This window comes from Marmota monax, unplaced genomic scaffold (assembly GCF_021218885.2).
Source record: "Marmota monax isolate L192 unplaced genomic scaffold, Marmota_monax_Labrador192_F-V1.1 WCK01_AAM20220418_F8-fsc00005, whole genome shotgun sequence".
Classification (NCBI taxonomy): Eukaryota; Metazoa; Chordata; class Mammalia; order Rodentia; family Sciuridae; genus Marmota; species Marmota monax.
Genome location: NW_026692254.1, coordinates 2,042,750 through 2,063,797, shown reverse-complemented (window position 1 = coordinate 2,063,797; position 21,048 = coordinate 2,042,750). Strand labels below are relative to the sequence as shown.

General features: G+C 39.1%; 1 protein-coding gene and 1 long non-coding RNA gene across 6 annotated transcripts in view; one reads left to right on the top strand and one right to left on the bottom strand.

Moving 5' to 3' along the window:
• LOC131423869 (uncharacterized) overlaps positions 1 to 21,048 on the top strand; it is a 57,788-nt gene that overhangs the window by 16,086 nt on the left and 20,654 nt on the right. The window lies entirely within an intron of this gene.
• Macrod2 (mono-ADP ribosylhydrolase 2) overlaps positions 13,047 to 21,048 on the bottom strand; it is a 2,042,921-nt gene continuing 2,034,919 nt past the window's right edge. For all 5 annotated transcript variants that reach the window (XM_046434337.2, XM_046434346.2, XM_046434363.2 and 2 more), the window contains one exon: positions 13,047 to 16,383. Coding sequence is in view for 1 of the 5 variants with exons in the window: in XM_046434346.2 (XP_046290302.1) it covers positions 16,340 to 16,383 (44 nt within the window). In the remaining 4 variants the exon portion in view is untranslated. The remainder of the gene's footprint in view (positions 16,384 to 21,048) is intronic.

Genomic DNA, 21,048 nt, shown 5'->3' with positions numbered 1-21,048 from the left:
ACTGTGAGAACAGCATGTGGATGAGATTATCTTTGGAAAAAAAAACCCATCTGCTACACCCATACTTTGCAGGGAAGTCTGAGGAAGAGAATGAACAGAGATACCCTGACCTCGGGTCTAGTGCTCTAGAAACCTCTGTGCTCAGGCTATTTCAGGGTAACTCTACAGAGCAGCAGCAGCAGCAGCAGCCTCACCTGGGACTTGTTAGAATGGAGACTAGGCTGGGATTTTTGTCTTCTACTATGATGCCCAATTGAGGCATCTGCACAGTAGATTTGAGAAAACAGTTCTCTCGCCATGCTGGCTCCTCTGGCTGCAGATGCTCAGGGCATCATCCCAGTTCTCAATTGTAGTGTGACATCCCTCGTGTCTCCTCTCCAAGTCTACTCCACTCAATGTGTCAAAACTGTGTTCCACAGAGACACCTCAGAGGCAGGTGCAAGGGTTTATGGAGCGATATGTACACACTTCTTCTCATGCTCTAATCACTGGCAGGGCTTTGCAGAGAGAGCATTTTTCTAGGACATGGCAAACATCATCTGACAACAGGCTGGTCCCAGCTGACTGGCAGACAAGTGATGGGAGAAAGCTGCTCAGTTCATTACCTTTCTTCTCAACAACTCAGCTTTAGGGAAAACAGAACATACTGGAAGCACCTTCAAAATTCCCATTAACCCTTATGGACCAGGACACAGGCCCTTAGGCCATCTGCCCCTGGCAACAGATTAAAAAAATACCTTCTGTTGTCATTTTCCAGAGTTGTGTGCAGCAAGAAAAGTGGAGATGGCTTCTTTGGAACAAATAATAACCTACAGGTCTTCTGCATGCTAACATAGGAAGGTCACTAGCCACTTATAGATACTCATGACCTGAAGACAGATGCTATCCCTAAACTGAGCCTCTTACTTCCTGTGTCCATTTACCCCTCAGAAACTTGTAACCTCTGATGCTGTTCCTAGGCACTGTAGCAGTGAACCGGCCATGGTGCTGATTGGTACAGGGTTAGATATAAAAGTAAGAAGCCTCATGTTAGGGTTATGAAATCAGGTTGGTGAAATTCAGCCTCAGCAGCCTATTCCGAGCCTGAGTTCTTTAGATTCATGGTAATTGCCCCCAGGCTCTGCAGTTGTGCAGCTGTGAATAACAGGCCTAGAAGAGATGGGGGTTTAAGTGTCTTGGACTGTGAAATAAGATCCTGTGCCAGCCCAGCCCTTCCCAACCTCATGCGGACTGAGCACAGAGAGGCCAGCACCTGCTCAATGGACAGCTCCCTCTTTGGCAAGAAGCCAGCAGAGTTTTTGCCCCTATGGACAATTCACATTCCTGTATTACTTTAGACCTTTCAAAGTCCTTATACAAGCAAAAGATCCCTTATATCCCTGAATAACTCTAAATGCTAAGGGCAGTTTTATGAACAAAGAGTTGGTGCTAGAAGACTCAGCAGAACTCTCTAGAGTCCCAGAGCTGGTCACCTTTCAGCATCCTTTACCTTATGTCTATTTTTTCACTTCTTCAATGTGCTACAGTCCTCTTGGGACCATGTTTTTGTTTAAAAACAAAACAAAACAAGCAAACAAACAAAAAACCCTGTAATTAAGGATGGTTCTGTCCTGGAATTTGAGATAAAGCATTTCTAATAAGCATCCATGGGATGTTGATGCTTTACACTCCAAGAGTCTAGAAGCTGGGACTACCAACTACTGTTTTTATAAATAAGTTTACTGTACACAGCCATGCACACTAGTATTGTCTGACTGCATCATGGCTGAGTCCAGTCATTGTGACAGAATCTGTATGGCCTACAAAGTCTAAAATATGTACTTGCCTTTTCAGAAATTTCCAGACTGATTCCTGCTTTATAGTCCGTCAAAGCTATTGATTCAAATTGCCTGGGAAACAGTTAAACATAGGATATGATAGCCAGACCTCAACCTGCAGAGTTCCTGATTCAATTGCTCTAAAGACCAGTCTGGGCTCTGAGATGTTTAAAGGCTTTGAGGCAGTGGATGTGAGCTGCAGGACCTGATGGGTTAACTGAAACACCATTTGGTGCCCTCCCTCTCTTCCCTCCTCTCCTTGCCTCCACCCCAGTTCAGCCATTTTTAGATTTGGAATTTGCAGCTGATTCCTGCAGCTGCTTTGGGAACAGATTTTAAGGAGAAAGTTAGAATGCACAGCTGAGTACTGTGGCTCCCCCACCCCCAGCGCATTTATATGCAAATAGCCAAGAGCCTTGTTTTTGCAACCACTAAAATTGAATCAGAATCCAGATATCTTTTTATGTTGCTTAACCTTCCATGGTTTTCTTCCCTTTGCTTTTCTGGGCACATTTCTACCTGTCTTTTGTTTTCTTCTCGCATCCTCTAGTGCATGTTCAGCCTTTTGCTGCCTCCTTATTAATCAAAGCAGATTAAGCCTCGTCTTCTTATAATGAGTATTTGCTGGGAGAGGTTGGTATTTAGTGTTTGCCAATTTCCACAGGGAAGGGAGCATCCTACTGTGTAGGAATAAAATTGTCTTAGAAGCTCGAGGACAGTGACAGTGCATACTTGTCTGAGGCTGGAGGTAATTTTAAGCTGTCTTCTGATCTCTTTTCTTTTCCCAACAGGGCAGGGAGGATTTTAGAGTACAGTTACTTTTCTGAGTACTGATCTCTTCTAGAAAGGAGACTCAGATTATTCTAGAGAATTTAAAATCATCTGTTGCCAGGCCTCAGTCCCCCAAATGTGGATATATAGGTTTGGGGTGTGGCCTGAACAGATTTGTTTGTTTGTTTTTAACATTCTATTTTGAAATAATTTAGACCCTTAAGAAAAGATGCAAAAAGAATACAAAGAATTACTTTGTATGTTTCATGCCCCTTTCCCAAATGTTCACAAATTTACATAATAACAGAGTCCTGATCAAAATCAGGAAATTGACTTACAAATTTTGCCAGTTGTTCCACTAATTTTCCTTTCCAGGATCCCATATTACATATAACTGTGAGGAATTGTCCCAGACTAAAGGAGTCTAAGGAATCATGGGACAATTCCTCATTCTTTGTGTTCTGTTATCTTGATCCTGATACAAGCTGGGGCCTTCCAGGAAACTGAGTTAACTCAAAGGAATACCACTGTCCACCCCGCCCCCCACCTCCACTGCCCACCCCGCCCCCCACCTCCACTGCCTCAAACCCTGATTCTTGTGATCAAGTCAGAAAGACTTCAGACATGTCACTCGGTAACAGGTATGAGTTTTATTGAAGGAATAGGAAAAAGGAAAGAGGACACACTCTCAAGGGAGAGAAAGTAGATCCTCTCAGAGAGGCAAGGAACAGCAAGCCTCTTCACCCTGGCTTTATTGGGGATCCCAGAGAAGTTTCTGAGTCCCGCCTAGGTCCACCTCTTGACTTTTGACTGACAGCAGGGTAATATCAGACTTTCAAATTCCCACTGCCATGACAATTCTAGGTCCCCTTGGCTTATGCTGATCAATTCTAATTGGATTCTCAAGCATACATTCTTACAGATTTTATTATTAGGAGGAATTATCTTTATCTCCCAAGTTTCAGGATCTGGTCACAAAAGTGTCCAGGGTTTCTCCCATCAACATTATCTCAGGCCTGCATTTCACCTGCTGGTAACAGGTAGTTTGCTGAGAAATGTGACATTCTGTCCATTTAGGCCAGACAGGGCCACTTTTTAGAAAGTGGGGGTCAGCACAGTGGGCCAATTTTATAGAATTATTCCCTTGACTTCATGTTCCCACCACTCACATCTGTCTGTCCCCTAACAATACCTTGGAGGAATACTGGCCAGTTATTGGTAGAATATCCCTTAATTTGGTTTTGGGCAGGGCTCTCTACATGATTTTAATATTCAGCTAGAATTGAGATCCAAGGTAATTGCAGACAAGATCATTATACTTAGTAAGTTACTTCTTAAGGTCATGAGAAAACCGAGGTAGGAACTCAGGAAGTGAGTAAAGGCCAACAGATTGACTCCTTCTTGGTCTGGGTTGATCTCTCCCTATGACTTTATCCTAGATCCCTGCTCTTTATTCTCTATTTTTTCTTTCTACCTCTATATGCAGGCCCCAAATTAGAGACTTCATTTGGAGTCAGTCCAACTCCCTCAAGTGACAGTGTTGTGAAGTCACTTTCAAAATTGGATCATGTCCCTCCTGTGCTTTAAACCAGAATAAAATAGGTCTACACTTAGCCATCTTCCTACCAGGTTCCCCAGGATGGGACCTGGTCTTGCTCCAGACTTTCTACTCCCTGACAATGGCTGGGTGTGAACTGACCTGCCGGCCTTTGCACTTGCTGTCCCCTCTGCCCGATGCTGTTCTTTCAGATGGCCACATGAATTGAATTGAGTTCTCATTTCTCTCGGGTCCTTACCCACTGGCCTTGCCTACCATTTTCCCACAGCCTTCATTCACATCGCCCTTCCCTCTTCTGTGTGAGAGGGGATTCTGCCTGTGTCTCTAGAAACTAGGGTAATGGCTGACATAAAGCAGGGGCTCAAGATGTATTTGCTAAATAAATGAATGGAAGACTAAAAAGAACTTAACAAATACTTCAATAATTCAGAGGTGATCCCATTTATAATATGAAGTGAAATTATTTCACATTATCTTTTTTTCTTTAGCAGTTGCCCAGCTTCCCATTATTTAGATTGCTGCTCCCTTTCTTGCAGCTTCCATTTTTCTAGTTCATCTGTTTTTTCTGCACAGGGAAAGATGGCTCTTGAGTTGAGCCAGTCAATAAATCCGTCTCCTTTCAGTAGAAGTGGGGTGGCAGTAGATAGTTATACACACACACACACACACACATTCTATTTTATTTTATATTCTATTTTAAATGCATACACACAGACACACACATATACACATATTCTATTTTATTATTGTCATAGTTTAAAGCTGTAGAGAAAATTTGGGTACCTGATGTGACCCTGGAAACTCCTCCTATGATGACTTCTCAAAGTTAAATTCCTCTGCTGGTTTCTAAGAAGGAATGAAACCAGATATCCTTTTTTTCACATAAAAAAAAGTCATCACCATTATTTCTGTGTGTCAGGCAATGTTGTGTGTGTGAATGTATAAGATTTACCTTTATTAAAATCCTAAGTGGTAAATAATTATTACTGTTTTATAAATGTGACAACTGAGGCTGAAAAAGCTTAAGTCAAACAGTAAAACACAAGGCTGAGATTTAACCCAGGTGTTTCTTCTTCTTCTTCTCCTTCTTCTCCTCCTCCTCCTCCTCCTCCTCCTCCTCCTCCTCCTCCTCCTCCTTCTTCTTCTTCTTCTTTTTAAAATCTTAACCATGCCTTTAGTATTATTCAATATTTGGATGGCTGCCTATGAACCCAACGGAAATAGAGAGGGAGATGGCAACTTGCAGGCAATGCCAGGTTTTAGTTGCCTTATGGACTGAAAAAATAGATATTCTGACTTAAACTGAGAATTAGCTGCATGGTTTAAATGTTCTCTAGGTCTGTTTATTCTTCCTCACCTTCATGGGAATGCATCTGTCAATCATTTTAGTGCAAGAAGATTGTTCTCAAAGTTTGGTCCCTGGAGTAGAAATAGCAACCACATCACATGGAAGTTATGAGAGGTGCAAAATCTTGGGTTCTTACCCAGGGCTTCCTGAATGAGAAACTCTAGGTTGAGGTCCAGCATCTGTGATTCATCAAAGTCTCCAGGGTGATTCCAGTGGTAGCACAGTGGTCAGGATAGTAACCTTTGGCTTGGATTCAAATGACAGCCCTGTTGCTTACCAGATGTATGTCCTTGTGCAAATAACAGTTTCTTGGTGCCTTAGTTTGCTCATCTACAAAGTGAGGATAATTATATCACTATCTCATTGTCAGGATTAAGTTAACATGTATAAAGTGATTTGAACAATGAAGAATGCTATTTAATGTTAGGTATTTATGCATTCTCTGTCCAGATTTATTCTTTTCTGTTCACCACAAAACAAAAAGCAGTATTTTACCCCTTGCTGTGTTGGATCTTTTAGAGGATATAGCATCTCTGAGGAGGCAGACATGTCAGTCTTTGCCAGACTAGGCTGCTAATGAGTCTAAGCTGAGCTGTATCCAACACCTGGGATCGGGTGAAATAGAACCAAAAGACATTTCAGTTTGTTTCAGGAATAACTCAAACCTGAGCTTTGGCAGCAGAAGCATTTGATAACCAAATGCTATATCCCTGTGTCTTGGACTCTGCAGATGAAGGGTCCTGTAACAGACCAGTTCTGTTCAGTCCTTCAGCACTTGCTTGCAAAGTGGATGATTGCTTAAAGAGGATGATCACTCAAGACACACTGACATTTACCTAGCTTTTGCCTCCTGACACACTACGCAGAACCAAATGACTCAGAAGAGAGATTGATGGGACTGGAGGCCCAGACAGTCAAGAAATGTCTTTGGAGCAGAATATTCAGAAACTGATTGTTATTCAAACCACAGCTCAGCCTTGTCACAAGGCCAGGGATGAACAGGAACGCTATTCTTCTCTGGAACATTTCAGGAAGCTGCATTTTTAACGGATCCCTGTACCCTTAACGTCTGCATGGGCCCAACAAACTGACTGGCTCATCCATTTTTCTGGATAGTGAAAGAGAATGAATTGGAAAATAGCAGCTACTTATAGTTGAGAAATATGATAAAGCTATTTTAAGTTTTATCAAAATGTTAAGTAATAACCAAGAAAATTTGAAAATTGAGGCATGAATTATCCATACTAGACATTAGCACATACAATAATTAAAACTGTTGCACTAAGATAACCCCCAAACAATAGAGGAGGTAGCCCAAAAATTAGATCCTTGTATAAATGTAAAATTAAGTATACATTAAATAAACTCAGGGCACAAGGAGCTGAATGTAATGTAACCAGAACTATTTTAAAAGTTACTTGTCACTTGGGAAAAATGGAATCACATATACAACTAATAAAGCAAATAAAAGGAAAGAAATAGATGAACGTCTAAAACATTTCCCTATCTCTAGACAGAGAAAGAAAGACCTTTGAAGTTCAAAAGCTGTACATTTTAGGACTTAGAAAAATAAGGCATATTCACTTCCCCTGGATCAGGTTTTCTTTGTATTTTCCTAATAACAAATGAGAAGTCACTTCTAGGGATGGAGACCCTGCAAAGGTTTATTGTACCACATCCTCAAATTTTTATCTAAGACAATGCACAGCAACATATTGTCCCCCCTCCCCCAGCCACCTCTGTCCTCTGTCCAGTGTGGAATTTCTTAAATCACCTTCACCTGAGATAATCTGACTCCCCTCTGTAGGCTGATGGAAAATGGAAGTAGAGGGCTTGACCACAGCTTCGCCCTCAAAAGAGGGAAAGCACAAGCAAGGCTAGGTAATCAAACTCATTTAATTCTCTTTCCAAACTACATTTTCTGGGTGATGAGAATAGGTTCAGTTGACCAAGTCATCGTCAATGAAACAGAACTTATGTGCAATCCCTCCTGGGTCTTGGTTGTATCATCTTGCTCCCTGGTGACCTTGCAGGCCACAGCCTGAAGGTGACTGCACTCACAGGATGGCAGCCTATAGGAAAGCTGCCCAACTCATGAGAGGCTGTGATACAAGTGAAAGTCAACCTTCAATGTGTTCAGCCACAGAAAGGTCATTGTCTTAGGAGGGCAGCATGGCCAAAAATATCTAACAGCTCTCCGTCATTGCCTTCAGATAAAAAGATGAATCACAATAACATCAAAATACAGTTCCTGCTTTGTGTGTGGCAGAATCAATGAACACATCCTCTCCCTGCTCTTTTTTTTTTTTTTTTTTTGCATTGCATTAAATAAGGAATAGGCATAATTTCTGAACCAAAAGGCAGTTCTCATGATAATTGTGCAAACATTTGCTCTTCTGTTGTTCTGATCTCTCTCCTCTGGGACAGAGTGCCGAGCCCTCCTGTTAACTTGCCTAATAGCCAATAGTTTAATTCATCTTTTCTCTCTATTTTTCCCTAAAAATGAAAGAAAGAAACTCCAGTCAAGCAGTCACTATTCTTATAAAAGGGATTTTTTTTCAAGAGTTTCTAAGCAGAATTTCTTTATTTATTCAACAAATATCTAATGAGCACCTAGCATGTGCCAGATATAGCTCTTGTATGTGGGATGCTTCAGTGAACAAAATAGACAAAATCCTTACCCTCATGGAGCAGAGACAATATATATGTGTGGTGTGGTTTGTATAATTTTTTTCAAGCACTGAGGATTGAACCCAGGGCTTCCTGCATGTAAGGCAAGCATCTATCCCTGAGCCACATCCCCAGCCTTGTTTTGTATTTTATTTAGAGACAGGGTCTCTGTGAGTTGCTTAGCGCCTCATTTTTGCTGAGACTAGCTTTGAGCTGGCAATCCTCCTGCCTCAGCCTCCTAAGTCACTGAGATTATAGGCAAGCACCACAGCGCCCAGCAAGCAATAAGTTTTTGAATTGAATTTAATGAATAAATTCTATATAAGTGCTACAAAAAGTGTGGTGTAGAGGAGCCCATGGATAGGGTCAGAGCTACAGATTGTTTGCAGCATTAGAAAGGATAATCGTGGCAAACCTCACTGAGAAAGCTTTGAACAAATTTCAGTGAGGAAAATCATATGTATAACTAAAGAGTTCTCGAAGGGCTGGTGCACAATTTTAAGGCAAGAAACATGGCAGAGTGTCTGGAGTAGAGAAGTCCATGGAGGAGAAAAGAGAGAAGTTTGCAGAGCTATGGTGGAGGGAGTGCAGCAGCATCACATGGGGTCCTCAGGACATTGTAAGAATTTTGTTCTTGACTTTGAGAGAATTGGAGAGCTGCTCAGAAGAACCAGACACCTATCTCAAACTTGCTTAGAAAGGAAATTTATTGGTTCATATAACTGAGTCAGAATAAGGCTGCTGAAGTCTCCAAGTTCACATATTTTCTGTAACTTGTGAGTTTTTTTGTGTCAGCACCAAATTTTAGGGAAGGTGATCATTGGTCCAATCTGGGTTACTTGATCTCTCCAAACCAATCACTGTTGTCAGGGAAATAAAGTCATGTGATTGTCTAGAGTGGGTCACAGATCTGTCTTTTCTGGTCAAAGGGTAAGACTGGAAGATCAGTTCCAGAAAATGCATAAAAGGAATTTTATACTAGGCTGAAAAACTGCATTACCAGAAAAAGCAGGAATGACTGCTCAGCAGGCAAAAACAATAAATGTCAACTACAAAAGGAATGAAAGCCTGCACAAAGGGAGAAGTTTGATTGCATGGAAATATAAAAATAAGTTTGTGTGTCAGAAAATATCACAATCAAAACTATGAATCAAAACACAAGTAGAAATTTATATGCAGGAAACATGACAAAAAGATAATACTCTAAATATATAGAGTTTATAAATATCAATAGAAAACAAAAATTCCAATTGACAAATGGCCAAAGAACATAAAGAGATTAATTCCCCAATGGGAAAATACAAATAGCAGACAGAAATCTGTCCACCCTCATAGTAAATGAAGAAGTGATAGTTAACATAATAGTGATAAACCATTGCTCATGATGACATGTCTTAGTGTCCACATTTATAGTACCCTGAAGGACAATGAGAGTTCTATAAAATGGAAATTCTCACTATATAATTACTAATAATATGACTTTAGAAAAGAATTTGGTGATAGGCATCAAGTATTTATGAACCCTGAAAATTTTCTAAAATATCCTCTGATGTAAACAAAAACTTGTGGCCAAACTATTTCTTTGAAGTTGCATTCAAACTAGAGAAAACCTTCAGGTGAGTGGTAATGTAAGTTACAGCCATATGATGAGCTATTTTTAAATGACTCAGGCAAACACTGCATTGACAATACTTATAATCAATTGAAAAGCAATGTGTAAATAAAACACATTATGATTCAGTTATGAAAAAATATAAAATGAAAATAAATCAAGTATATTACTGTTGTTATCAAGTATTATTACAGGTTACAGACAGATAGTCTGGATGTTTTTCTTGTTATTGCTTCTCATTTCTGCTATAAATCTGTTTACTTTGGTTTTCTGCTTTGTGTTATATTAATTTTAGGTAAATTTTATTTTTTAAAAATCTACAATTTATTTAACTTGTAGTTGGTTAAGTTGTTATGCATAAAATTTAATCTTTTTATATTTAAACTTTCTATTGCTATCCTCTTAAAATTATTCATGATAGTTGTTAGGATTTGTCTATCAGAGGGAATTTAAAACAACAAAGCATTTAACATTTTACTGCTTTTAAAAATTTGTTTTATATAAGTACTCATTTTCTTTGCACTTTTCTTTATAGAAACCTTAATATGAATGTTTTAAAAAAAATTCTTTAAAAGTTTTTGATGTAAAAAAATGATCTAATATAGAAGTAATTTTTAACAATTTTTCTATCAGCATACTTTTGGCTTATACCACATGTTCTCAATTCTTTTTTTTTTCCTAAATAGTCTATTTTCTTCTCAATATCCTCCTTGACAAAGCACTTAGAAAATTACTATTAAACTATAATAACTATTGTTTTGATATCTATTTTTTAATTTCTAGTTTCATTGCATAGTGATTAGAAAATAAGACTTAAGGATTTTTGAGCTGCTAGAATTTAAGTGGCAAAAAATAGTCTTAGTGGAGTTTAAGCTTTGAATCTGACATAATCTTTATCCCAAAGTGAACATTTTACACTGAAAGATGCCTTTACAATCTCCTCTAATTAGTTCTTGGGGGTAAAAGTTACATTATTTTATACATTTGAGTTGTGACATATAAATTTTTATCCTTGCTTTATAAACAATCACAAGTTATTAGAAGTGTTCTTTGAAGTACCAAAGATGGGGTTAGGTAGGCAAACATAATTTGGGAAGAAGGACCTATTTGAAATAGGGTAGCTACAAAAGCTATCTCTAGGAAGTGATACGACTCAAGATTTCAAGGATTTTCAAGTTCAAGGGCTTGAGGCTAGAAAAAAAAATGGTTTATTCTAGGAATAGACAGAATGTCAATATACTGGCAGCGTGATAAGCCAAATCAAAAGTCACATAAGATGAGGTTGAGAGACAGATCATACAGATTCTTGGACTTTTTACTTAAATGTTTTGATTGCATGTGTATCAGTACAGATTGTTATACAGAGTAACAAATGACTCCTAAATCTCAAAGCTAGGTTTATTTCTCACTCATATCACCTTACTAATGATGGTTGCCTGAATCTCAACTATATGTTCACTCCAGGTTCTACGCTGATAGGGAAGGCTGTCTTGCTGACAAAAAAAGAGTGAGACTTCAAGCTTCTGCCTGAAGTGACTCATGCCATTTTGGCTCACATATCATAGTACAAAACAAGTCCTATGGCCACATTCAATTTTAGTAGGAGGAGGATGTGTTCATCTCTTCCAGGGAAGAGAAATTACAATTGGCATAATTATCTCTTGTATCTATATCCTTCCATGCATGTTAACTGAGAGGCTTTTAACAAATAAGCATACGCCAAGTGTCAATATTTTACATACACGTTTCAAAAATTCTAATCCCCAATTTTCTAATTTATAGTAAAAACAACTTTATCTTCATGGGTCTTTAATTTGGGAGCAAAGTTTAAGTCAACTTCAGTAGAATAGGATTTTATATTTACTACCTAATTGTAAGGACTATTTATTTATCCCTTGATAAAGAGTTTTGAGCTGGAGAAAGAGCCATTTGCCTCTGGTACAAAATATCTGAACCTAATGCTAATAATTTATCAAGTGCTCTTGTAAATAATTTTACAAGAGTTTAAAGTCTAATATTTTGGCAATTTATTCATGTTTATATTTGTGAGTTCAGGTATATATTCATGTGTCCATTTTTCAAACTAAGAAATGGAGGTACCTTTTTTCTTAAAGCCTCACAACTGAGCCAGAATCTCAACATGAACTTAAAAAGGTATCATTATCCTTTGAGCCCACATTGAAGTTAAGCAGTGTTTAGTGGCACCTTTGGTCAGTGTAAGGGAAAAGTGAAGAAGGGCTAAGAGAGAAACCTAAGAGTGAAAACGACATGAAAAATTGGACGTAGGTGAAAAAGTATCTAGCAGGGAATCATGTCAAATGATCTTTGTGGTCACCCTGAAACATTGTGTTGGGATTGCTCATTGCAGCATGAGACTGTCCTGCCTATATTTTTCCCCCCTAATCAAACTTTGTTTACCTCTAGAAAAATGCTCCTCTGGTACAGTTTAGATGACGTGTTCTTAAACAATCCCATCTCTGGCTTTGATAAAAGGGATGATTTGATTGCCTTCTAGAACAATACCACTGGTAGCACATATTCTTTCTATAGGGGTTAAAATAAATTTTATGGAATGAATACATATTTGTTTTCAAAAGAACATTTTTTGGTAGTGATTTTTGATGGCCCATCACCATGCTTTAACAATTGTATAATTCTATCATTTCTATCACCATCTGTCAATAGTAGACTGAGGAGGATTATGGACGTCACAATGACCAGGCTCATAGAAAGTGCTGGAGAATTCCAGTAATCGGTGATGGACCAATGCGCATGGAACTATTGGCTTTATCTTAACTTATGTCTGCATCTCAGAAGCTGTTTCTAAAGTCATGAATTAGATAGTATTTATACAAAATGTTGACATTGGGATTTGTATCCTTACAAAACTACTCTGTAATTTAAAGTTTGAAAAGTATGACCAAAACACTGATCTGTCTTAGGGGATAATATTGACTTACATAGGTTTTTTTTTTTTTTCCCTTTTGCACTGGGAATTGAACCCAGGGTTTGGGCACTTCAGCATTGAGTTATATCCCCAGCCCTTTTTAAAATTTTGAGACAGGTTCTCACTAAGTTGCTCAGGCTGGCCTTGAACTTGTCATCCTTCTGCCTTAGTCTCCTAAATCGCTAGGATTACAGGCATGTGCCATCATGCCTGGCCTATAGGAGTAATTTTAAATACACATATTTATAACCAAGTAGTAATAAGTGAGCATTTCAAGTTATTAATTGCCTGTAACTAAAGAATAAATTTCATGAAACAGATAATTCCACATTATCCTCTCAAACGAATTTTATTTGCACTCTGCTCTAACAAATATAGTATGAAGGCAACAGTTGTTTAAGTGTCTTAGTGTATGGCACAGATGAAAAGAAACAAACGGATTGAGAAGCAGTCCAGCATTTCAAGGCTGGTTTAACAAAAGAGGCACGTATTATCCTATTGAGCAGTTTATACCAGAAGATTTTTTTCCTTGCAAGCAACAGACTACATTTATTTGCATTAAGTAAAAACATATCTTGATCAAGAAAATTACTTTTTTTCTGATTTTCCTTTATATCACAAATGTCAGGATAAGGCAAATCCTTAATGAGTCATATGATAAAAACCCTATTCCCCAAGAAAATATATTGAATGTATTCTGCTAACTTTGTTATTTTTCAAAGCACAGCCGACATGCGCCACATACAGAGAAATGTCTTTTCAAATCAAATGCATCAAGCAGAACTGTATTAATTCACAAAGAGGCTTTTCAGTGTTTCATAGAAAGATTTACAATTAGCTGTGGTGATTAATATGTGACCCAGTATCACAGACCGTGTTTCGGATGTCTTCTTTGTAAGCTTTTATGAAAGAGGACTTGTCCATCATCTGAATAGTTACCAGCTAGAGGAAAAGCCCCTTTTTCTCTCCTCCAGTGAGTACCTTTTTAATTAGGAGTATTATGTTGAAGTCCTACTTCGATCCTCTGTATGCAAACATGACTAATATAGGGCTATTTTCCTCCCTCTCTCCTGTAACCCTTCATACCACATAGCCTGGTTGAAGTGTGGTTGAAAATTGACATCCAGAATTCATGTGCAGGAAAATTAATCAGCTTTTCAAATTTATTCCCTTGTATAACCTGTGCAATGACAAAGCCAACAAATACAGGTTTCCTGTGTTGAGGTGTCTTCCATCTGACCAAAAGCTAGATTTTCTTTTTAACAGTTCACTATTGAAATGAAAATTAACTACATTATTTGTTTCAAAGCATATAATAATATAGCCAAACAGCAACCATAAAGCATAACAAAGCTAAAAGGAAAGCTCAATCTAATCATAAAAAGAAGTTTAAACAAATGCAGCAATGGGGCTGATGATGTTTACTCCTCATTCTCTTAGCTTCCTGCATACAAAGTTTACTTTCCTTTCCCCTCCAGTTTGAACACAGAGCACTCCCTCCTCCCTTTCCTAACCCACCCACATTTAAAATGAATGAATGAAATAGCTGTGGATGATAAGGAGAATGCCCAGACTGGAATAACTCCAATCCTGGCTGTTCCTCTCAGGGATATTAGGTCTTTTTCATCTTTCTGTTCCTCTTGCCTCCTTTGAGTTGTGTTCAATTGTAACTCATGGATGGAGGCTGAGTAGCACTAACTTTTGAAGTCACTAGAAAACAAGTTCCTAGCAGATTGTACTGGTCAAGCACTTGATGAGAATGATTAACAATGTGGAACTGAGTTACAAAGATGGCATGAAATACAGAAATATCAATAGCTGGATGGCATTGTTTCTCAGATTATCTAAAACAAGCCTTTTCCTTTTCTAGAAAGCAATGTCTAATGGGGAAAAAGGACATATGTGCTTCCATATCAAACTACGGAATAACAGCTGAAGGAGAAATGATCATGTTTCCACATCATGAAGTCACTCAAATATCATTGCTATGTCAATAAACAGCTTTTTTTAAAAAAATAAGTGTTGTTAAAACCTATGACATATGCAGAGTTATAATTTGCTAATTATTCCAGTATATCAAATAAACCATTCGGAAGGGGCAATAAATTCAGAAAGAAAAGTCATGGGAGATGATTATTTTCCTAGGAAAGGACAAAACTGAAGGATTGGATGGGATATTTAGAATGCAGATATACTTTCATTTTAGAAGTAATTCAATTCTTTTTCTCCCTCTCAAGAAAAATGACTTATAATCCTAACACTCTATTTAGAAGACAGAAGAAGATATGTAAGAAATGAAATCAGTTTCCACAGAAAACAATGGAATGGCCTTAGAACAAGGGAGGCTGTGGGAAGCAGGCATCTGCCTTAGGCTGGCTCTGGGATGGATACTTGTGATGATGCCTGGCCTCCTCTGGCCCTCATTCCTTGTGCCTACTGCCCACTGGCACCTTAAGTTGTTAGAACTGCTGCTCCCCTTTAGGGCCATACTCCATAAAGGGACCAGCCATCCAATCAGGCTTGGACTTCGCATAAGCAAACCACAGCATTTAAATGTAGACCAGAGAGCCAGCACAGCAAGGAAAAGCTCTGACTGCTTCTAACCTCTAATGAGAATTGTTTTTTTGAGGGGGCATCAAACCTTGAGTAAATATGTAATCATCCTTTATGAAAAACATTTGTGTCGAGAGATTTCAAATGGAGCTTTTAAAACTAATAGGAATTAATAACAAGCATACATTAGAGTCCTAAATGCATTGGCCACTCACTTTGCTTTTCACAACACCGCCTAGCTAAGTGCATCCTTTAAAGTTGTGTAGCAAAGAGTTACATCTCATTGGTGGGCTCCATGCTGAAGTACATGGCAAAGGCTCAGGACCCAGGTAAGCTCTGCTGGAGGTCAGTATTAAAGATGAGGAGTGCCTGTGTGCTCCGAAGTACTATGAAGGAAGAAACTATGACGGTTGCCTGCAACTAACTTCCTTGTTTATGTGTATGTGCTCTGCCCTGGGTTGAATCCTACTTTCACCATTCTCATTAACTACACAGAACAAACTGTACCTTGGGAATCCCTTAAAAAATATTTTCAACTCATGGTCCAGACCTTTTCCAAGTGAATTCTGAGGGTTTTGCTCATTTCCTAGTCTTCCTGGTCTTTGTAGATGATACTGATGTTGGGCTTGGTGATTCCTGAAACTTGGCCTGCAACTTGCCAAACAATCATCTTCCTTTTCTTTCTTTGAAGAAACCACTGTATGACCAGCTTTGTGAAATAACCAAGAGAGCAGACAGGGACCAGGAGACACGTGGGAATGTTAAAATGTGCCACCGTGACCCTGGGGCAAAGTCGTGTGAGGAAAGACAGAAATGACAAGTAGAGTGCCTGAAAGATGTGATAACATGGGTCTTCCCACCAGATTAAGGAAACATTTTTCTTTTTCTTTTTCTTTTTCTGCAGGTAAACAGAACAAAATGTAGCTGGAGAAATTAGAGCAAAGGATCCCCCATCCTTCCATGAGACTTGCCTTCCCCCCACCCCCACCCTCCTCCACAGTATGTGCTGTCTTCTTCCCAAACTTCCCCAGGGCCAAGAGAAGCCTTGCAACTCCGAGGACTGTCATTTAGTTTCATTTCTTTGTTCCTTTGCTTCATCTTGCACCCCTGCCGAAGACAAAGAGAAACCATTTGTTAGATTAGAGATAAATCGTCTCCATCTTCATAGGCTTAGCAAGGAATATCTATTTAATACAGCTTTTACATGTCTCTGACCCCTCAAACAGGCCTAGAAATATCTTATTTGACTATCAAAGAGCTCTGGATATCTGAGCTATAATTGCTGGCACACAGTACCTTTAAGGAGCATATAAATCACTGCTAATAAATGTCGCCACATTGACAACCTGCTTTAGCTGATGGGACGATTAATGCAACTCTTCAAAGTAATCTTTGAAAAACCTAACCTTGAATTGATATAGCTTCCCTTTTCTGGCCCATTCACACACATCTGAATAATATAATACTGATTTGCAAAAGTCATTGATGTTTATGCCACCATTTGAGATTTTTCTTAGTATCTGCTGTGTTCCTTACCTATGAGAGAACTCTGGGAAGATCCTCTGCCCTAGCAGAACAAATATTTTTTTTAGATTTTTAAAAGTGAAATATAATTCACCTATAGGAAAGTGCACAGATCTAAAATTATACCGTTTCTTCTGTTTTGAAAAGAAGTTGCAGTTTAATACCCACCACTGTCAAGATATAAAAGTGTAACTGTCACTAGAAATTTCCCTTTCCTAAGGCCACTCCTGCTAGAACCAACAATTTTCTGATTTCTATTATGAAAGGATTAATTTTTGTTCATCTAGAACTTCCTAAAAATGGAACTACACACGTGTCTGTCCTGTGCCTGGCTCTTTCACTAAGCAGAAAGCTTGAAAATCGTTCATTTTGCTGCTTGCTGACCACAGTCTCTTCTTTTGTAATGCTAACTAACATTACGTTGTATGTGTAATGATCACATTTTTTAAAACTTCTATTCTGCTATGAAACATTTGGGTTGTGTCCAGTTTGGGGCTTTGGTGAATAATACAAGTATTCTTTAAAAAAAAAAAAAACAGAGAGCCGCCTCCTCCCCCTGCGCCGGCAAGGTAGAGGGAACTGTGACCACCCACAGAGCAGGCCCAGCGGCCTGCTGAGGGGCAGAGCCGCCCCCCACCCCCCGCGCCTGCCAGGTAGGCAGAACTGTGACCACCAACAGAAAAGGCCCAGTGGCCCGCGGAGGGGCAGAGCTTCCAATCACTCCTGCAAGGTAGGCGGGCCTGCGACCCACCGGCAGAAGAGGAGCAGCGGCCTGCTGAGAGGCAGAGCCGCCCCCTCCCCCCGCGCCTGCAAGGTAGACGGAACTGTGACCACCAACAGAACAGGCCAGACCTGCAACCGACAGACAGAACAGGCCCAGTGGCCTGAGGAAGGGTAGAGCCGCCCCCCCGCCGCGCCTGCAAGGTAGGCGGACCTGCGACCCACTGGCAGAACAGCCCCAGAGGCCTGCAGAGGGGCAGTGCCGCTGCCTGCGCCTGCAAAGTAGGCAGAACTACGACCACTGACAAAACAAGCCTAGCGGCCCGCAGAGGGACAGAGCCGCCGCCTGCGCCTGCAAGGTAGGCAGACCTGCTACCGACCGGCAGAGCAGGCCCAGAGGCCTGCCGGCGTGGTAGGCACATTGCCCCAATTGGAGGAGGGGCAGAGCCGCCGCCCGCGCCTGCGAGGGAGACTTTGCAACTATACAAGACCAATATAAATATATAGGGGGAAAATTCAATAGCACAACAGTTTCACCAAGTAGAAAGGAACGCGAACAGTATGAAGAGACAAGGAAAGAAAGGACCACAAGCAATGCAGGTCAACTCAACGTTAGAAGAGGTAACAGCTGCAGCAGATGGAATGTCAGATAAAGAATTCAGGATATACATGCTTCAGATGATCTGGAGTCTCAAGGAAGACATCAGACAGCAAAATCAGACAATGAAAGATCACTTCAACAATGAATTACATAAACAAATCCAAGAAGCAAAAGATCAACTATACAGGGAGATAGAGGTTATAAAAAACAAACAAACAGAAATCCTAGAAATGCAGGAAGCAATAAACCAACTTAAAAACTCAATGGAGAATACTACCAGCAGAGTAGAACACTTAGAAGATAGAACATCAGACAATGAAGATAAAGTATTTCAACTTGAAAAGAACATAGACAGCTCAGCAAGACTGTTAAGAAACCATGAGCAGAACATCCAAGAAATATGGGATAACATCAAGAGACCAAATTTAAGAGTCATCGGGATACAGGAAGGGACAGAGTTTCAAACCAAAGGAATGAGCAATCTATTCAATGAAATAATACGAGAAAACTTCCCAGACTTGAAGAATGAGACAGAATCCCAAATCCTAGAAGCCTACAGGACGCCGAATGTGCAAAATTATAAGAGATCCACACCTAGACACATTATAATGAAGATGCCCAACATACAGAATAAGGAGAGAATTTTAAAAGCTACAAGAGAAAGGAAGCAGATCACATTTAGGGGTAAGCCAATCAGGATAACAGCTGATCTTTCAACACAGACTCTGAAAGCTAGAAGATCCTGGAATAACATATTTCAAACACTGAAAGAAAATGGGTTCCAACCAAGAATTGTGTTTCCAGTGAAATTAAGCTTCAGGATGGAAGATGAAATTAAAACCTTCCATGATAAACAAAAGTTAAAAGAATTTGCAGCTAGAAAACCATCTCTTCAAAACATCCTTGGCAAAACATTACAGGAAGAGGAAATGGAAAATAACAATGAAAACCAACAGTGGGAGGTAGGACAGTAAAGGGGGGGGAAATAATCAAAGAGGAAAACAAACCATGTTTAGTAACATAAATAAACAAATATGGCTGGAAGAACAACCCATATCTCAATAATAACCCTAAATGTTAATGGCTTAAACTCACCAATCAAGAGACACAGGCTAGTAGAATGGATCACAAAACAAGACCCAACAATATGCTGCCTACAGGAGACGCATTTGATAGGAAAAGACATACATAGGCTGAAGGTGAAAGGTTGGGAAAAATCATATCACTCATATGGACTTCGGAAACAAGCAGGAGTGTCCATACTCATATCAAATAAAATAGATTTCAAGCCAAAGTTAATCAAAAGGGATAAAGAGGGACACTACATACTGCTTAAGGGAACCATACACCAACAAGACATAACAATCATAAATATATATGCCCCAAACAATGGTGCAGCTATGTTCATCAAACAAACTCTTCTCAAGTTCAAGAGTCTAATAGACCACCATACAATAATCATGGGAGACTTCAACACACCTCTCTCGCCACTGGACAGATCTTCCAAACAAAAGTTGAATAAGGAAACTATAGAACTCAATAACACAATTAATAACCTAGACTTAATTGACATATATAGAATATACCACCCAACATCAAGCAGTTACACTTTTTTCTCAGCAGCACATGGATCCTTCTCAAAAATAGATCATATATTATGTCACAGGGAAACTCTTAGACAATACAAAGGAGTAGAGATAATACCATGCATCTTATCTGATCATAATGGAATGAAACTGAAAATCAACGATAAAAGAAGGAAGGGAAAAGAATACATCACTTGGAGAATGAACAATAGGTTACTGAATGATCAGTGGGTTATAGAAGACATCAAGGAGGAAATTAAAAAATTCTTAGAGATTAATGAAAACACTGACACAACATATCGGAATCTATGGGACACATTGAAAGCAGTTCTAAGAGGAAAATTCATTGCTTGGAGTTCATTCCTTAAAAAAAGAAAAAAACCAACAAATAAATGATCTCATACTTCATCTCAAAATCCTTGAAAAAGAAGAGCAAAACAACAGCAAAAGAAGTAGAAGGCAAGAAATAATGAAAATCAGAGCTGAAATTAATGAAATCGAAACAAAAGAAACAATTGAAAAAATTGACAAAACTAAAAGTTGGTTCTTTGAAAAAATAAACAAAATCGACAGACCCTTAGCCATACTAGCAAAGAGAAGAAGAGAGAGAACTCAAATTACTAGCATACGGGATGAAAAAGGCAATATCACAACAGACACCTCAGAAATACAGAAGATAATCAAAAATTATTTTGAATCCTTATACTCCAATAAATTAGAAGATAGTGAAGGCATCGATAAATTTCTTAAGTCATATGATCTGCCCAGATTGAGTCAGGAGGATATAGACAACCTAAACAGACCAATATCAATTGAGGAAATAGAAGAAACCATCAAAAGACTACCAACTAAGAGAAGCCCAGGACCGGATGGGTACACAGCAGAGTTTTACAAAACCTTTAAAGAGGAACTAATACCAATACTTTTCAAGCTACTTCAGGAAATAGAAAAAGAGGGAGAACTTCCAAATTCATTCTACGAGGCCAACATCACCCTGATACCTAAATCAGACAAAGACACTTCAAAGAAAGAAAACTACAGACTGATATCTCTAATGAACCTAGATGCAATGCAAAAATCCTCAATAAAATTCCGGCGAATCGGATACAAAAACATATCAAAAAAATTGTGCACCATCATCAAGTAGGATTCATCCCTGGGATGCAAGGCTGGTTCAATATACGGAAATCAATAAATGTTATTCACCACATCAATAGACTTAAAAATAAGAACCATATGATCATCTCGATAGATGCGGAAAAAGCATTCGACAAAGTACAGCATCCCTTTATGTTGAAAACTCTAGAAAAACTAGGGATAACAGGAACATACCTCAATATT